The sequence below is a fragment of the Scyliorhinus canicula genome, chromosome 20 (assembly GCF_902713615.1).
Source record: "Scyliorhinus canicula chromosome 20, sScyCan1.1, whole genome shotgun sequence".
NCBI classification, from domain to species: domain Eukaryota; kingdom Metazoa; phylum Chordata; class Chondrichthyes; order Carcharhiniformes; family Scyliorhinidae; genus Scyliorhinus; species Scyliorhinus canicula.
Window position 1 is genome coordinate 96553776 of NC_052165.1, and position 17906 is coordinate 96571681.

Below are 17906 nucleotides of genomic sequence, written 5' to 3' on the forward strand. Positions count from 1 at the left end.
ATTTCTCCTTTTCTCCGATTCTACGTGATTCTCACATTATGCTGAGACTGAGTCCATGATCTCGATCTCTGTGCCACCCTGCCCAGCCCCATCAGAATATTATAGGTGTCTCTGTGATCACCCCTTGTTCTTCGAAACACCAGAGAGCCTTGAGGCACGGTGGCACAGTGGCTAGCACTGCTGCCTCACAGCGCTAGGGACCCGGGTTCAATTACAGCTCGGGTGACTGTGTGCGGAGTCTGCACGTTCTCCCATGTCTGCGTGGGATTCCTCCGGGTGCTCTGGTTTCCTCCCACAGTCCAAAGATGTGTAGGTTGGGTGGATTGGCCATGATAAATTGCCCTCAGTGTCCAAAAAGGTTAGGTGGGGTTACTGGGTTACAGCGATAGGGTGGAGGTGTGGGCTTGAGTCGGGTGCTCTTTCCAAGTGGTCTTGCAGACTCGATGGGCCGAATGGCCTCCTTCTGCACTTTAGGGATTCTTTGGTTCTATGATCAACCACTCCAACATCCTTGGGGAAGGACATCTTCAGTAGAGAAGGTGTGTGGAGAGATCAGTTCAGTCCACAAGAGGGTCATTCAGGAGTCTGGTCACAGCGGGGAGGAAGCTGTTTTGAAATCGGTTAGTGTGCGTTCTCAGACTTCTGTAACTCCTGCCCGATGGAAGAAGTTGGAGAAGCGAATAACCCGGGTGGGAGGGGTCTGATTGTGTTGCAGAGGCAGGACAAGGTTACAGAGATATGGAGGGTTATGGGGGATGCGGGAGGTGGCAGAGATAGGGAGGGTTGTAGGGGAGGGAGGAGGCTACAGAGGGAGAGGGTGTAGGGGCTGGAGGAGGTTACAGAGATAGGGAGGGTTGTAGGGGCTGGAGGAGGTTACAGAGATAGGGAGGGGGTGTAGGGCTGGAGGAGGTTACAGAGATCGGGAGGATTGTAGGGGCTGGATGAGGTTACAGAGATCGGGAGGATTGTAGGGGCTGGATGAGGTTACAGAGATCGGGAGGATTGTAGGGGCTGGATGAGGTTACAGAGATCGGGAGGATTGTAGGGGCTGGATGAGGTTACAGAGATCGGGAGGATTGTAGGGGCTGGATGAGGTTACAGAGATCGGGAGGATTGTAGGGGCTGGAGGAGGTTACAGAGAGAGGGAAGGTTGTCGGGGCTGGAGGAGGTTACAGAGATAGGGAGAGTTGTAGGGGCTGGAGGAGGTTACAGAGATAGGGAGGGCTGTAGTGGCTGGAGGAGGTTGCAGAGATAGGGAGGGCTGTAGGGACTGGAGCAGGTTACAGAGATAGGGAGGGTTGTAGGGGCTGGAGGAGGTTACAGAGATAGGGAGGGTTGTAGGGGCTGGAGGAGGTTACAGAGATAGGGAGGGCTGTAGTGGCTGGAGGAGGTTGCAGAGATAGGGAGGGTTGTAGGGGCTGGAGGAAGTTACAGAGATAGGGAGGGTTGTAGGGGCTGGAGGAGGTTACAGAGATAGGGAGGGTTGTAGGGGCTGGAGGAGGTTACAGAGATAGGGAGGGGGTGTAGGGGCTGGAGGAGGTTACAGAGATAGGGAGGGTTGTAGGGGCTGGAGGAGGTTACAGAGATAGGGAGGGTTGTAGGGGCTGGTGGAGGTTACAGAGATAGGGAGGGGGTGTAGGGGCTGGATGAGGTTACAGAGATCGGGAGGATTGTAGGGGCTGGATGAGGTTACAGAGATCGGGAGGATTGTAGGGGCTGGATGAGGTTACAGAGATCGGGAGGATTGTAGGGGCTGGATGAGGTTACAGAGATCGGGAGGATTGTAGGGGCTGGATGAGGTTACAGAGATCGGGAGGATTGTAGGGGCTGGATGAGGTTACAGAGATCGGGAGGATTGTAGGGGCTGGAGGAGGTTACAGAGAGAGGGAAGGTTGTCGGGGCTGGAGTAGGTTACAGAGATAGGGAGAGTTGTAGGGGCTGGAGGAGGTTACAGAGATAGGGAGGGCTGTAGTGGCTGGAGGAGGTTGCAGAGATAGGGAGGGTTGTAGGGGCTGGAGGAGGTTACAGAGATAGGGAGGGTTGTAGGGGCTGGAGGAGGTTACAGAGATAGGGAGGGCTGTAGGGACTGGAGCAGGTTACAGAGATAGGGAGGGTTGTAGGGGCTGGAGGAGGTTACAGAGATAGGGAGGGTTGTAGGGGCTGGAGGAGGTTACAGAGATAGGGAGGGCTGTAGTGGCTGGAGGAGGTTGCAGAGATAGGGAGGGTTGTAGGGGCTGGAGGAAGTTACAGAGATAGGGAGGGTTGTAGGGGCTGGAGGAGGTTACAGAGATAGGGAGGGCTGTAGGGGCTGGAGGAGGTTACAGAGATAGGGAGGGGGTGTAGGGGCTGGAGGAGGTTACAGAGATAGGGAGGGTTGTAGGGGCTGGAGGAGGTTACAGAGATAGGGAGGGTTGTAGGGGCTGGAGGAGGTCACAGAGATACGGAGGGTTGTCGGGACTGGAGGAGGTTACAGAGATAGGGAGGGTTGTAGGGGCTGGAGCAGGATACAGGGATAGGGAGGGGTGTAGGGGCTGGAAGGGGGTTACAGAGATAGGGAGGGTTGTAGGGGCTGGAGCAGGATACAGAGATAGGGAGCAGTGGCGTGCAGAGGTCTGGTGATGCCCGGGGCAAATCTTGATTGTATGCCCCAAAGCCCCACGTAAATATTTCATTAAATATCACCAAAAAACCTATAGAAAACGTAGTTGCACCCGTTCTAGAGCTATTCACTGACCTCTTTATCTTTAGAACATAGAACGATACAGCGCAGTACAGGCCCTTCGGCCCTCGATGTTGCACCGACATGGAAAAAATCTAAAGGCCATCTAACCTACACTATGCCCTCATCCAATAAATTTTTAAATGCCCTCAATGTTGGCGAGTTCACTACTGTTGCAGGTAGGGCATTCCACGGCCTCACCACTCTGCGTAAAAAACCCACCTCTGACCTCTGTCCTATATCTATTACCCCTCAATTTAAGGCTATGTCCCCTCGTGCTAGCCACCTCCATCCGCGGGAGAAGGCTCTCGCTGTCCACCCTATCTAACCCTCTGATCATTTTGTATGCCTCTATTAAGTCACCTCTTAACCTTCTTCTCTCTAACGAAAACAACCTCAAGTCCATCAGCCTTTCCTCATAAGATTTTCCCTCCATACCAGGCAACATCCTGGTAAATCTCCTCTGCACCCGTTCCAAAGCTTCCACGTCCTTCCTATAATGAGGCGACCAGAACTGTGCGCAATACTCCAAATGCGGCCGTACTAGAGTTTTGTACAACTGCAACATGACCTCATGGCTCCGGAACTCAATCCCTCTACCAATAAAGGCCAACACACCATAGGCCTTCTTCACAACCCTATCAACCTGGGTGGCAACTTTCAGGGATCTATGTACATGGACACCGAGATCCCTCTGCTCATCCACACTACCAAGAATTTTACCATTAGCCAAATATTCCGCATTCCTGTTATTCTTTCCAAAGTGAATCACCTCACACTTCTCCACATTAAACTCCATTTGCCACCTCTCAGCCCAGCTCTGCAGCTTATCTATGTCCCTCTGTAACCTGCAACATCCTTCCGCACTGTCTACAACTCCACCGGCTTTAGTGTCGTCTGCAAATTTACTCACCCATCCTTCTGCGCCCTCCTCTAGGTCATTTATAAAAATGACAAACAGCAACGGCCCCAGAACAGATCCTTGTGGTACGCCACTCGTAACTGAACTCCATTCTGAACATTTCCCATCAATTACCACTCTCTGTCTTCTTTCAACTAGCCAATTTCTGATCCACATCTCTAAATCACCCTCAATCCCCAGCCTCTGTATTTTCTGCAATAGCCGACCGTGGGGAACCTTATCAAACGCTTTACTGAAATCCAATACACCACATCAACTGCTCTACCCTCGTCTACCTGTTCAGTCACCTTCTCAAAGAACTCGATAAGGTTTGTAAGGCATGACCTACCCTTCACAAAACCATGCTGACCATCCCTAATCATATTATTCCTATCTAGATGATTATAAATTGTATCTTTTATAATCCTCTCCAAGACTTTACCCACCACAGACGTTAGGCTCACTGGCCTATAGTTACCGGGGTTATCTCTACTCCCCTTCTTGAACAAAGGGACCACATTTGCTATCCTCCAGTCCTTTGGCACTATTCCTGTAGCCAATGATGACCTAAAAATCAAAGCCAAAGGCTCAGCAATCTCTTCCCTGGCTTCCCAGAGAATCCTAGGATAAATCCCATCAGGCCCCGGGGACTTATCTATTTTCACCTTGTCCAGAATTGCCAACACTTCTTCCCTACGCACCTCAATGCCATCTATTCTAATAGCCTGGGTCTCAGCATTCTCCTCCACAATATTATCTTTTTCCTGAGTGAATACTGACGAAAAGTATTCATTTAGTATCTCGCTTATCTCCTCAGCCTCCACACACAACTTCCCACCACTGTCCTTGACTGGCCCTACTCTTACCCTAGTCATTCTTTTATTCCTGACATACCTATAGAAAGCTTTTGGGTTTTCCTTGATCCTACCTGCCAAAGACTTCTCATGTCCCCTCCTTGCTCGTCTTAGCTCTCTCTTTAGATCCTTCCTCGCTTCCTTGTAACTATCAAGCGCCCCAACTGAAACTTCACGCCTCATCTTCACATAGGCCTCCTTCTTCCTCTTAACAAGAGATTCCACTTCTTTGGTAAACTACGGTTCCCTCGCTCGACCCCTTCCTCCCTGCCTGACTGGTACGTACTTATCAAGAACATGCAATAGCTGTTCCTTGAACAAGCTCCACATATCCAGTGTGCCCAACCCTTGCAGCCTACTTCTCCAACCTACACATCCTAAGTCATGTCTAATGGCATCATAATTGCCCTTCCCCCAGCTATAACTCTTGCCCTGCGGGGTATACTTATCCCTTTCCATCACTAACGTAAAGGTCACCGAATTGTGGTCACTGTTTCCAAAGTGCTCACCTACCTCCAGATCTAACACCTGGCCTGGTTCATTACCCAAAACCAAATCCAATGTGGCCTCGCCTCTTGTTGGCCTGTCAACATATTGTGTCAGGAAACCCTCCTGCACACATTGTACAAAGAATGACCCATCTAATGTACTCGAACTATATCATTTCCAGTCAATATTTGGAAAGTTAAAGTCTCCCATAACAACTACCCTGTTACTTTCGCTCTTTTCCAGAATCATCTTCGCCATCCTTTCCTCTACATCCCTAGAACTATTAGGTGGCCTATAGAAAACTCCCAACAGGGTGACCTCTCCTTTCCTGTTTCTAACCTCAGCCCATATTACCTCGGAAGAAGAGTCCCCATCTAGCATCCTTTCCGCCACTGTAATACTGTCCTTGACAAGCAGCGCCACACCTCCCCCTCTTTTGCCCCCTTCTCTGACCTTACTAAAACACCTAATCCCCGGAACCTGCAACAACCATTCCTGTCACTGCTCTATCCATGTCTCTGAAATGGCCACAACATCAAAGTCCCAGGTACCAACCCATGCTGCCAGTTCCCCTACCTTATTTCGTATACTCCTGGCTTTGAAGTAGACACACTTCAAACCACCTACCTGAACACTGGCACCCTCCTGCGAAGTCAAATCTGTGCTCCTGACCTCTATACTCTCAATCTCCCGTACCCCAAAACTACAATCCAGGTTCCCATGCCCCTGCTGAATTAGTTTAAACCCCCCCAAAGAGCACTAACAAATCTCCCCCCCCCGGATATTGGTGCCCCTCAGGTTCAGATGTAGACCATCCTGTCTATAGAGGTCCCACCTTCCCCAGAAAGAGCCCCAGTTATCCAGAAATCTGAATCCCTCCCGCCTGCATCATCCCTGTAGCCACGTGTTTAATTGCTCTCTCTCCCTATTCCTCATCTCACTATCACGTGGCACGGGCAACAACCTAGAGATAACAACTCTGTTTGTTCTCGCTCTGAGCTTCCATCCTAGCTCCCTAAAGGCCTGCCTGACATCCTTGTCCCCTTTCCTACCTATGTCGTTAGTGCCAATGTGGACTATGACTTGGGGCTGCTCCCCCTCCCCCTTAAGGACCCGGAAAACACGATCCGAGACATCACGTACCCTTGCACCTGGGAGGCAACATACCAAACGTGAGTCTCTCTCGTTCTCACAAAATCTCCTATCTGTGCCCCTGACTATTGAGTCCCCAATTACTAATGTTCTACTCCTTTGCCCCCTTCCCTTCTGAGCAACAGGGACAGACTCCGTGCCAGAGGCCCGTACCCCATGGCTTACCCCTGGTAAGTCCCCCCCCCCCACAAGTATCCAAAACGGTATACTTGTTACTCAGGGGAACGACCGCAGGGGGTCCCTGCACTGACTGCTTCTTCCCAGTCCCTCTTACAGTTACCCATCTATCTCCAGTCTTTGGTGTAACTACTTCCCTGAAGCTCCTATCTATGACCCCCTCTGCCTCCCGAATGATCCGAAGTTCATCCAGCTCAAGCTCCAGGTCCCTAACACGGTTTTTGAGGAGCTGGAGTTGGGTGCACTTCCCACAGATGAAATCAGCAGGGACACTGACGGCGTCCCTCACCTCAAACATTCTGCAGGAGGAGCATTGTACTGCCTTCCCTGACATCACCTCTAGATTTAAAAAAAACAAGAAAAAGAAAAAGAAAGGAAGAGCTTACCTGATATTCCCTCAAACCCTGCTCCCGGTGAAAGGTAAGCAAATTTAAAGGCACTCACTCACCTTCACGACAGGCCCCAAGCTGCCTCTAGGTCATCTCTAAGGTATAGGACGGCTGCCTGAGGTTAAATTGCGCTGTAAGAATTAGTCAATTTCCCCTTAGCGCTGGGATTCTAGGGATATTGTTCTCTTCTTCAGTCATTTTGCTTTGCAGCAATGGGTGAGATGTTATGTCTCGAAAGTTGTGCCTCCCTCCTCTGCAACCCCCATGGAGAAGGATAAGAGCAGCAACGTCATGGAAATACTGTTATGACCCTTGTGGAAACAAACTACAAACAACCCAACTAAGACCAATATACAAAACTTCACTTTTATATTAGCAATCACACCAAAATCAACGTAAATTAAACATGAATTAACAGGAAAATTGCAATAATATGACCGATAAATTACACATAGCAGATACAAAGACATATCTCACACATTTCTCAGTCAGCCCATTCAGCACGTATCGCATTCATTTCAGCCACAATATCCTTCAAAACATTGAACTTCTTCAAATCAAATTCCATCTTCATTTCTCTAAAGCTTTAGCACCAAGTCTCATCAAACAACGGCATTACTTCACCCAATTTCCACAAATATAATTTTCACAGTCGACACATTTCCAGATCCCTTCTTCTTCACAAAACCCTGGTCATGTGGGGCCTGTTTGTGCACTATGCCAGTGCATAAAGGGTCCCCAAATCCAGATATAAAGCTCTGTTCAAGATCCGAGCTCCAGCAGCTTGCAGTCAAGTAGAACATAGAACATAGACCAGTACAGCACAGAACAGGCCCTTCAGCCCTCGATGTTGTGCCGAGCAATGATCACCCTACTCAAACCCACGTATCCACCCTATACCAGTAACCCAACATCCCCCCCCCTTAACCTTACTTTTTTAGGACACTACGGGCAATTTAGCATGGCCAATCCACCTAACCCGCACATCCTTGGACTGTGGGAGGAAACCGGAGCACCCGGAGGAAACCCATGCACACACGGGGAGGACGTGCAGACTCCGCACAGACAGTGACCCAGCCGGGAATTGAACCTGGGACCCTGGAGCTGTGAAGCATTTATGCTAACCGCCATGCTACCGTGCTGCCCCTGTCTCTGAGAATCTCCCATTTATAGGACCCTGGGCTTTAAGTATAAAGGGTAAGAGGGCAAAAGTTAAGAGGCCATGATGAATCTTCATAAAATACTGGTTCTGTCCCAAATGGGTGCCCCTGGCCCAAATGTCAAATTCTGGGCACGACAGTTTAGTAAATTGACAACTATAGAGAGGGTGCAGAGAAGAGTTTAAAAATGGATCAAAAGATAAAGATAAAGAATAAATAAAACTCACCCATGGTGGCATTGATTGCCGTTGATTCGGGAGATTTCGCGCCCTTTTTGCTCACCAGGCGCGCAGGCGCGCTCCGGCCGACCGCGGTGCGTGCTCCGTTCTCTTCACGCTGCTGCCCCCATCCAATCGATGCCCGGGGCCAGCGCACCGTCGGCCCCCCCCTCTGCACGCCACTGATTGGGAGGGTTGTAGGGGCTGGAGGAGGTTACAGAGAGGGAGGGTTGTAGGGGCTGGAGGAGGTTACAGAGATAGGGAGGGTTGTAGGGACTGGAGGAGGTTACAGAGACAGGGACGGTTGTAGGGGCTGGAGGAGGTTACAGAGATAGGGAGGGTTGTAGGGGCTGGAGGAGGTTACAGAGATAGGGAGGGTTGTAGGGGCTGGAGGAGGTTACAGAGATAGGGAGGGTTGTAGGGGCTGGAGGAGGTTACAGAGATAGGGAGGGTTGTAGGGACTGGAGGAGGTTACAGAGATATGGAGGGTTGTAGGGGCTGGAGGAGGTTACAGAGATAGGGAGGGTTGTAGGGGCTGGAGGAGGTTACAGAGATATGGAGGGTTGTAGGGGTTGGAGGAGGTTACAGAGATATGGAGGGTTGTAGGGGCTGGAAGGGGGTTACAGAGATAGGGAGGGTTGTAGGGACTGGAGGAGGTTACAGAGATAGGGAGGGTAGTAGGGGCTGGAGGAGGTTACAGAGATAGGGAGGGTTGTAGGGGCTGGAAGGGGGTTACAGAGATAGGGAGGGTTGTAGGGGCTGGAGGAGGTTACAGAGATAGGGAGGGTTGTAGGGGCTGGAAGGGGGTTACAGAGATAGGGAGGGTTGTAGGGGCTGGAGGAGGTTACAGAGATAGGGACGGTTGTAGGGGCTGGAGGAGATTACAGAGATATGGAGGGTTGTAGGGGCTGGAAGGGGGTTACAGAGATAGGGAGGGTTGTAGGGGCTGGAGGAGGTTACAGAGATAGGGAGGGTTGTAGGGGCTGGAAGGGGGTTACAGAGATAGGGAGGGTTGTAGGGGCTGGAGGAGGTTACAGAGATAGGGAGGGTTGTAGGGGCTGGAAGGGGGTTACAGAGATAGGGAGGGTTGTAGGGGCTGGAGGAGGTTACAGAGATATGGAGAGTTATTCCACACATGGGACCTTACTACTTTGTGAGGGCTTGCACCAATGTGCAACAGGCAGCCTCACACGGATCTAACAGCGGACTACAAAAGGTCGTCCCACAATGATAGTCATCTTGGGATTCGACCCTGTGCAGAGTGAGTAATGTCGGGTGGAGAGGCTGCTGTTCCTAGCAGGGCTTGAGGAGGAATGGAAGGTCTCAGACTCCAGGGGCTGGTTGTTGATGGGCCGAATAGCACCCTTCTGTGGTGTAATGACCCTCTCTGCATTTCTGCATTGCTGATGGTTTCACTGAGAGATTGTTTTTCTCTCCCCCACCCTCCCCCCTCCCACCCGCATTTTGCTCCTCCAGAATTTTATAACTCATCATGATTCGATCAACCGTTGGATTGGATTGACTGACCTGGAACAAGTTGGCGTTTACCGCTGGGTGAATGGCACTCCTTTAGTGACGGGGTGAGTTCACAGCCACCATCGCGGTCAGAGCCCAGGAAGTGCCTGGACCATATTCCCAGCCCACGGCGTTGTTGAGTTAGCACGATCCCATTTGGAAATTGTCCGTGTTCTCAGAGCAGAAGGCAGGCTTCATTCATGGCCTAGTGTTGTCGAGTCAGCCTGACCTGATGCTCTCTGGTCCTAAACCCAGGCACGCCACTCAGGACACTCCCAGGCTGCATTTCTGGCCTGGTGATTTCGGGTGAGCCCTGCCAACCTTGTCCCATTTTGTACTGGGCCCGTGCACACAGCCTCGGAGGCAGGCTTAATTTCCGACCTACTGCTAAATTTAGTTGGCATCTCCCTCCCTGTCTCTATATTTCTTTCAGTATCTCTTTCTCTCTCTGTCTGTCACTCTCTGTCTCTCAATCTGCCTCCCTCTCTCTTATTCGGTCTCCCCTGCTTCCTCTCTCTGCCTGCCTATTGTGGTGATGTGCATCACTGTAGATACACAAGGGGTTAATGTAAGTACACGTAGACTAGCTAGACACTAGAGGGAGCACCAGAGACATGACACACAGACACTCAACCAATAGGTCAGTAAGATAGGACACAACCAATGGGCATTCACGATACACACAGAGGTGACAATACCACAGGGGGGCATTACACCAACCCATATATAAAGGACACAGCACACATGATCCTCCTCTTTCCAGTGGAGACAGTCAGTGAGTACAGACACAGGGTTGATTCAACATCACACCCACCATGTGGATTGTAGCAGACTGGTTCGTCAGTCTGAGTAGCTATAGAAGGATTAACAGGAGAGTTGAATCCCAGTAGGAGAATCGTTAATAGTAACAAATGTGTTAAAGCTATCCCCAAGTCTGAACCTTCCTTTGTCAGAGTGAACATCAAGGAAGCAGCTTATGTTACGCCAAGAGCAGAACAAGACATGGTACCAGCGAGTGACTGTTTCAATCCATATAGTTACAACTCAGCAAACAGTGACAACCAGCAACAACAGCCAGGCAAGATGATCAAGACTCCGGTTCCACAGCGGCTCAGGTGTTACGGCAATCTCCGCGAAAACTGGCGTGCATTCAGGCAAAGGTTTGAGATCTTTCTGGTAGCAGCCGACATACAAGACGTGGCCGATGCTGAAAAGACAGAGCTTCTGCTCACCATTGCTGGTGCCAGAGCAGAAGAAATCTTCAAAACATTCAAGTTCTCCAAAGGGCAAAACAGGAGCGATTTCCAGGCAGTCCTGGACAAATTCGGTAAATACTGCGAGGAAAACACAATCAAACCAACAGAAAACGGTAAGAGAGGTGCCAGTGTTCACCACGAGGCCGAGTTCCCGGAGCAGAGAACGACAATTTTGATCAGCGGCCATCTTAGTAAAGGTACTGCACATGCGCAGTTGAGAGAAATACGCAAAGTAAAGGAGCAGCTATCTGAGCATGCCCAATTGCTTCCTACGCACTACGTCACACGCTTTGTGCCGTCAGAGGCCCCGGACCACGCCCACTTAAAGGGGAAATGTCCCAAAACAAAAAAAAAAGTTTAAAGCCTCAAGACAAGATTCTTTCACCTGGAACGACAGCACAATGTCTGACATTCAACCAGCGGCTGTAAGTAACCTCCGTAGAACCCTGCAACAAACAGTTCGCACCGCCCAAAGAGATGATTCAGTCCTTGAATACTACAACTCCGACCTTTATTTCTTCTCTGGACGTCACGAGCCCAATGCCAGCTCAGACACAAAGTGATGATATGGTCGTAGAAGTCTACGACTCAGACGAAGATTTCATCATTAGAAATGGCCACCCCAGTACCGAATCCGACACAGGCGTGGATGTGTTCTTCGGATTTGAGCAGCTTCAGCCCAACATATATGACATCCCGACTCGTGAGTGCAGGATTATACTGCAGCCTGACACCAACAGACAGAGAGCGGTACAAACCCACAGAGAGCGGCCCGCTGCCACACAGAGAGCGGCCCGCTGCCTCACAGAGAGCGGCCTGCTGCCACACAGAGAGCGGCCTGCTGCCACACAGAGAGCGGCCTGCTGCCACACAGAGAGCGGCCTGCTGCCACACAGAGAGCGGCCTGCTGCCACACAGAGAGCGGCCTGCTGCCACACAGAGAGCGGCCTGCTGCCTCACAGAGAGCGGCCTGCTGCCACACAGACAGCGGCCTCCTGCCTCACAGAGAGCGGCCTGCTGCCACACAGACAGCGGCCTGCTGCCACACAGAGAGCGGCCTGCTGCCACACAGAGAGCGGCCTGCTGCCACACAGAGAGCGGCCTACTGCCACACAGAGAGCGGCCTGCTGGCACACAGAGAGCGGCCTGCTGCCACACAGAGAGCGGCCTGCTGCCACACAGAGAGCGGCCTGCTGCCACACAGAGAGCGGCCTGCTGCCACACAGACAGCGGCCTCCTGCCTCACAGAGAGCGGCCTGCTGCCACACAGAGAGCGGCCTGCTGCCACACAGAGAGCGGCCTGCTGCCTCACAGAGAGCTGCCTGCTGCCACACAGAGAGCGGCCTGCTGCCACACAGAGAGCGGCCTGCTGCCACACAGAGAGCAGCCTGCTGCCTCACAGAGAGCGGCCTGCTGCCACACAGAGAGCGGCCTGCTGCCTCACAGAGAGCGGCCTGCTGCCACACAGAGAGCGGCCTGCTGCCACACAGAGAGCGGCCTGCTGCCTCACAGAGAGCGGCCTGCTGCCACACAGAGAGCGGCCTGCTGCCACACAGAGAGCGGCCTGCTGCCACACAGAGAGCGGCCTGCTGCCTCACGGAGAGCTGCCTGCTGCCACACAGAGAGCGGCCTGCTGCCACACAGAGAGCGGCCTGCTGCCACACAGAGAGCGGCCTGCTGCCACACAGAGAGCGGCCTGCTGCCACACAGAGAGCGGCCTGCTGCCACACAGAGAGCTGCTGCCGCACAGAGAGCGGCCTGCTGCCACACAGAGAGCGGCCTGCTGCCACACAGAGAGCGGCCTGCTGCCACACAGAGAGCTGCTGCCACACAGACAGCGGCCTGCTGCCCCACAGAGAGCGGCCTGCTGCCTCACAGAGAGCGGCCTGCTGCCACACAGAGAGCGGCCTGCTGCCACACAGAGAGCGGCCTGCTGCCTCACAGAGAGCGGCCTGCTGCCACACAGAGAGCGGCCTGCTGCCTCACAGAGAGCGGCCTGCTGCCACACAGAGAGCGGCCTGCTGCCACACAGAGAGCGGCCTGCTGCCACACAGAGAGCGGCCTGCTGCCACACAGAGAGCGGCCTGCTGCCACACAGAGAGCGGCCTGCTGCCACACAGAGAGCGGCCTGCTGCCTCACAGAGAGAGGCCTGCTGCCACACAGAGAGCTGCCTGCTCCCACACAGAGAGCGGCCTGCTGACACACAGAGAGCGGCCTGCTGCCACACAGAGAGCGGCCTGCTGCCACACAGAGAGCTGCCTGCTGCCACACAGTGAGCGGCCTGCTGCCACACAGAGAGCTGCCTGCTGCCACACAGTGAGCGGCCTGCTGCCACACAGAGAGCGGCCTGCTGCCACACAGAGAGCTGCCTGCTGCCACACAGTGAGCGGCCTGCTGCCACACAGAGAGCGGCTGCCACACAGAGAGTGGCCTGCTGCCACACAGAGAGCGGCCTGCTGCCACACAGAGAGCGGCCTGCTGCCACACAGAGAGCGGCCTGCTGCCACACAGAGAGCGGCCTGCTGCCTCACAGAGAGCTGCCTGCTGCCACACAGAGAGCGGCCTGCTGCCACACAGAGAGCGGCCTGCTGCCACACAGAGAGCGGCCTGCTGCCACACAGAGAGCGGCCTGCTGCCACACAGAGAGCGGCCTGCTGCCATACAGAGAGCGGCCTGCTGCCACACAGAGAGCGGCCTGCTGCCACACAGAGAGCGGCCTGCTGCCACACAGAGAGCGGCCTGCTGCCACACAGAGAGCGGCCTGCTGCCACACAGAGAGCGGCCTGCTGCCACACAGAGAGCGGCCTGCTGCCACACAGAGAGCGGCCTGCTGCTCCACAGAGAGCGGCCTGCTGCCTCACAAAAAGCGGCCTGCTGCCACACAGAGAGCGGCCTGCTGCCTCACAGAGAGCGGCCTGCTGCCACACAGAGAGCGGCCTGCTGCCACACAGAGAGCTGCTGCCACACAGAGAGCGGCCTGCTGCCACACAGAGAGCGGCCTGCTGCCACACAGAGAGCGGCCACACAGAGAGCGGCCTGCTGCCATACAGAGAGCGGCCACACAGAGAGCGGCCTGCTGCCACACAGAGAGCGGCCACACAGAGAGCGGCCTGCTGCCACACAGAGAGCGGCCTGCTGCCACACAGAGAGCGGCCTGCTGTCACACAGAGAGCGGCCTGCTGCCACACAGAGAGCGGCCTGCTGCCACACAGAGAGCGGCCTGCTGCCACACAGAGAGCTGCTGCCACACAGAGAGCGGCCTGCTGCCACACAGAGAGCGGCCTGCTGCCACACAGAGAGCGGCCTGCTGCCACACAGAGAGCGGCCTGCTGCCACACAGAGAGCGGCCTGCTGCCTCACAGAGAGCGGCCTGCTGCCACACAGAGAGCGGCCTGCTGCCGCACAGAGAGCGGCCTGCTGCCACACAGAGAGCTGCTGCCACACAGAGAGCGGCCTGCTGCCACACAGAGAGCGGCCTGCTGCCACACAGAGAGCGGCCTGCTGCCACACAGAGAGCGGCCTCCTGCCACACAGAGAGCGGCCTGCTGCCACACAGAGACCGGCCTGTTGCCACACAGACAGCTGCTGCCACACAGAGAGCGGCCTGCTGCCACACAGAGAGCTGCCTGCTGCCACACAGAGAGCGGCCTGCTGCCACACAGAGAGCGGCCTGCTGCCACACAGAGAGCGGCCTGCTGCCACACAGAGAGCTGCCTGCTGCCACACAGAGAGCGGCCTGCTGCCACACAGAGAGCTGCCTGCTGCCACACAGAGAGCGGCCTGCTGCCACACAGAGAGCTGCCTGCTGCCTCACAGAGAGCGGCCTGCTGCCACACAGAGAGCGGCCTGCTGCCACACAGAGAGCGGCCTGCTGCCACACAGACAGCTGCTGCCACACAGAGAGCGGCCTGCTGCCACACAGAGAGCTGCCTGCTGCCACACAAGGAGCTGCTGCCACACAGAGAGCGGCCTGCTGCCACACAGAGAGCGGCCTCCTGCCTCACAGAGAGCTGCTGCCACACAGAGAGCGGCCTGCTGCCACACAGAGAGCGGCCTGCTGCCACACAGAGAGCGGCCTGCTGCCACACAGAGAGCGGCCTGCTGCCACACAGAGAGCGGCCTGCTGCCACACAGAGAGCGGCCTGCTGCCACACAGAGAGCGGCCTGCTGCCACACAGAGAGCGGCCTGCTGCCACACAGAGAGCGGCCTGCTGCCACACAGAGAGCGGCCTGCTGCCACACAGAGAGCGGCCTGCTGCCACACAGAGAGCGGCCTGCTGCCACACAGAGAGCGGCCTGCTGCCACACAGAGAGCGGCCTGCTGCCACACAGAGAGCGGCCTGCTGCCTCACAGAGAGCGGCCTGCTGCCACACAGAGAGCGGCCTGCTGCCACACAGAGAGCGGCCTGCTGCCACACAGAGAGCGGCCTGCTGCCACACAGAGAGCGGCCTGCTGCCACACAGAGAACGGCCTGCTGCCACACAGAGAGCGGCCTGCTGCCACACAGAGAGCGGCCTGCTGCCACACAGAGAGCTGCTGCCACACAGAGAGCGGTCTGCTGCCACACAGAGAGCGGCCTGCTGCCACACAGAGAGCGGCCTGCTGCCACACAGAGAGCGGCCTGCTGCCACACAGAGAGCGGCCTGCTGCCACACAGAGAGCGGCCTGCTGCCACACAGAGAGCGGCCTGCTGCCACACAGAGAGCGGCCTGCTGCCACACAGAGAGCGGCCTGCTGCCACACAGAGAGCGGCCTGCTGCCACACAGAGAGCGGCCTGCTGCCCCACAGAGAGCGGCCTGCTGCCACACAGAGAGCTGCTGCTACACAGAGAGCGGCCTGCTGCCACACAGAGAGCGGCCTGCTGCCACACAGAGAGCGGCCTGCTGCCACACAGAGAGCGGCCTGCTGCCTCACAGAGAGCGGCCTGCTGCCACACAGAGAGCGGCCTGCTGCCACACAGAGAGCGGCCTGCTCCCACACAGAGAGCTGCTGCCACACAGAGAGCTGCTGCCACACAGAGAGCGGCCTGCTGCCACACAGAGAGCGGCCTGCTGCCTCACAGAGAGCGGCCTGCTGCCACACAGAGAGCGGCCTGCTGCCTCACAGAGAGCGGCCTGCTGCCTCACAGAGAGCTGCCTGCTGCCACACAGAGAGCGGCCTGCTGCCGCACAGAGAGCGGCCTGCTGCCACACAGAGAGCGGCCTGCTGCCACACAGAGAGCGGCCTGCTGCCACACAGAGAGCGGCCTGCTGCCACACAGAGAGCGGCCTGCTGCCACACAGAGAGCAGCCTGCTGCCACACAGACAGCGGCCTGCTGCCACACAGAGAGCGGCCTGCTGCCACACAGAGAGCGGCCTGCTGCCACACAGAGAGCGGCCTGCTGCCACACAGAGAGCGGCCTGCTGCCTCACAGAGAGCGGCCTGCTGCCTCACAGAGAGCGGCCTGCTGCCACACAGAGAGCGGCCTGCTGCCTCACAGAGAGCGGCCTGCTGCCTCACAGAGAGCTGCCTGCTGCCACACAGAGAGCGGCCTGCTGCCACACAGAGAGCGGCCTGCTGCCACACAGAGAGCGGCCTGCTGCCACACAGAGAGCGGCCTGCTGCCACACAGAGAGCGGCCTGCTGCCACACAGAGAGCGGCCTGCTGCCACACAGAGAGCGGCCTGCTGCCACACAGAGAGCGGCCTGCTGCCACACAGAGAGCGGCCTGCTGCCACACAGAGAGCGGCCTGCTGCCTCACAGAGAGCGGCCTGCTGCCACACAGAGAGCTGCTGCCACACAGAGAGCGGCCTGCTGCCTCACAGAGAGCGGCCTGCTGCCACACAGAGAGCGGCCTGCTGCCACACAGAGAGCTGCTGCCACACAGAGAGCGGCCTGCTGCCACACAGAGAGCGGCCTGCTGCCACACAGAGAGCGGCCTGCTGCCACACAGAGAGCGGCCTGCTGCCACACAGAGAGCGGCCTGCTGCCACACAGAGAGCGGCCTGCTGCCTCACAGAGAGCGGCCTGCTGCCACACAGAGAGCGGCCTGCTGCCACACAGAGAGCTGCTGCCACACAGAGAGCGGCCTGCTGCCACACAGAGAGCGGCCTGCTGCCACACAGAGAGCGGCCTGCTGCCACACAGAGAGTGGCCTGCTGCCACACAGAGAGCTGCTGCCACACAGAGAGCGGCCTGCTGCCACACAGAGAGCGGCCTGCTGCCACACAGAGAGTGGCCTGCTGCCACACAGAGAGCTGCTGCCCCACAGAGAGCGGCCTGCTGCCACACAGAGAGCGGCCTGCTGCCACACAGAGAGCGGCCTGCTGCCACACAGAGAGCGGCCTGCTGCCACACAGAGAGCGGCCTGCTGCCACACAGAGAGCGGCCTGCTGCCACACAGAGAGCTGCTGCCACACAGAGAGCTGCTGCCACACAGAGAGCGGCCTGCTGCCACACAGAGAGCGGCCTGCTGCCACACAGAGAGCGGCCTGCTGCCACACAGAGAGAGCGGCCTGCTGCCACACAGAGAGCGGCCTGCTGCCACACAGAGAGCGGCCTGCTGCCACACAGAGAGCGGCCTGCTGCCACACAGAGAGCGGCCTGCTGCCTCACAGAGAGCTGCTGCCACACAGAGAGCTGCTGCCTCACAGAGAGCGGCCTGCTGCCACACAGAGAGCGGCCTGCTGCCACACAGAGAGCTGCCTGCTGCCACACAGAGAGCGGCCTGCTGCCACACAGAGAGCGGCCTGCTGCCACACAGAGAGCGGCCTGCTGCCTCACAGACAGCGGCCTGCTGCCACACAGAGAGCTGCTGCCACACAGAGAGCGGCCTGCTGCCACACAGAGAGCGGCCTGCTGCCACACAGAGAGCGGCTGCCACACAGAGAGCGGCTGTCACACAGAGAGCGGCCTGCTGCCACACAGAGAGCGGCTGTCACACAGAGAGCGGCCTGCTGCCACACAGAGAGCGGCCTGCTCCCACACAGAGAGCGGCCTGCTGCCACACAGAGAGCGGCTGTCACACAGAGAGCGGCTGTCACACAGAGAGCGGCCTGCTGCCACACAGAGAGCTGCTGCCACACAGAGAGT

General features: G+C 56.3%; 1 protein-coding gene across 1 annotated transcript in view; it reads left to right on the forward strand.

Annotated features, from left to right (window-relative positions):
• Window positions 1–9643, forward strand: part of LOC119954820 (C-type lectin domain family 10 member A-like) — a 101689-nt gene extending 92046 nt beyond the window's left edge. Inside the window, exon 6 of the mRNA XM_038780362.1 lies at window positions 9536–9643. Coding sequence (XP_038636290.1) covers window positions 9536–9643 — 108 coding nt within the window. The remainder of the gene's footprint in view (window positions 1–9535) is intronic.
• The last annotated feature ends 8263 nt before the right edge of the window (window positions 9644–17906 follow it).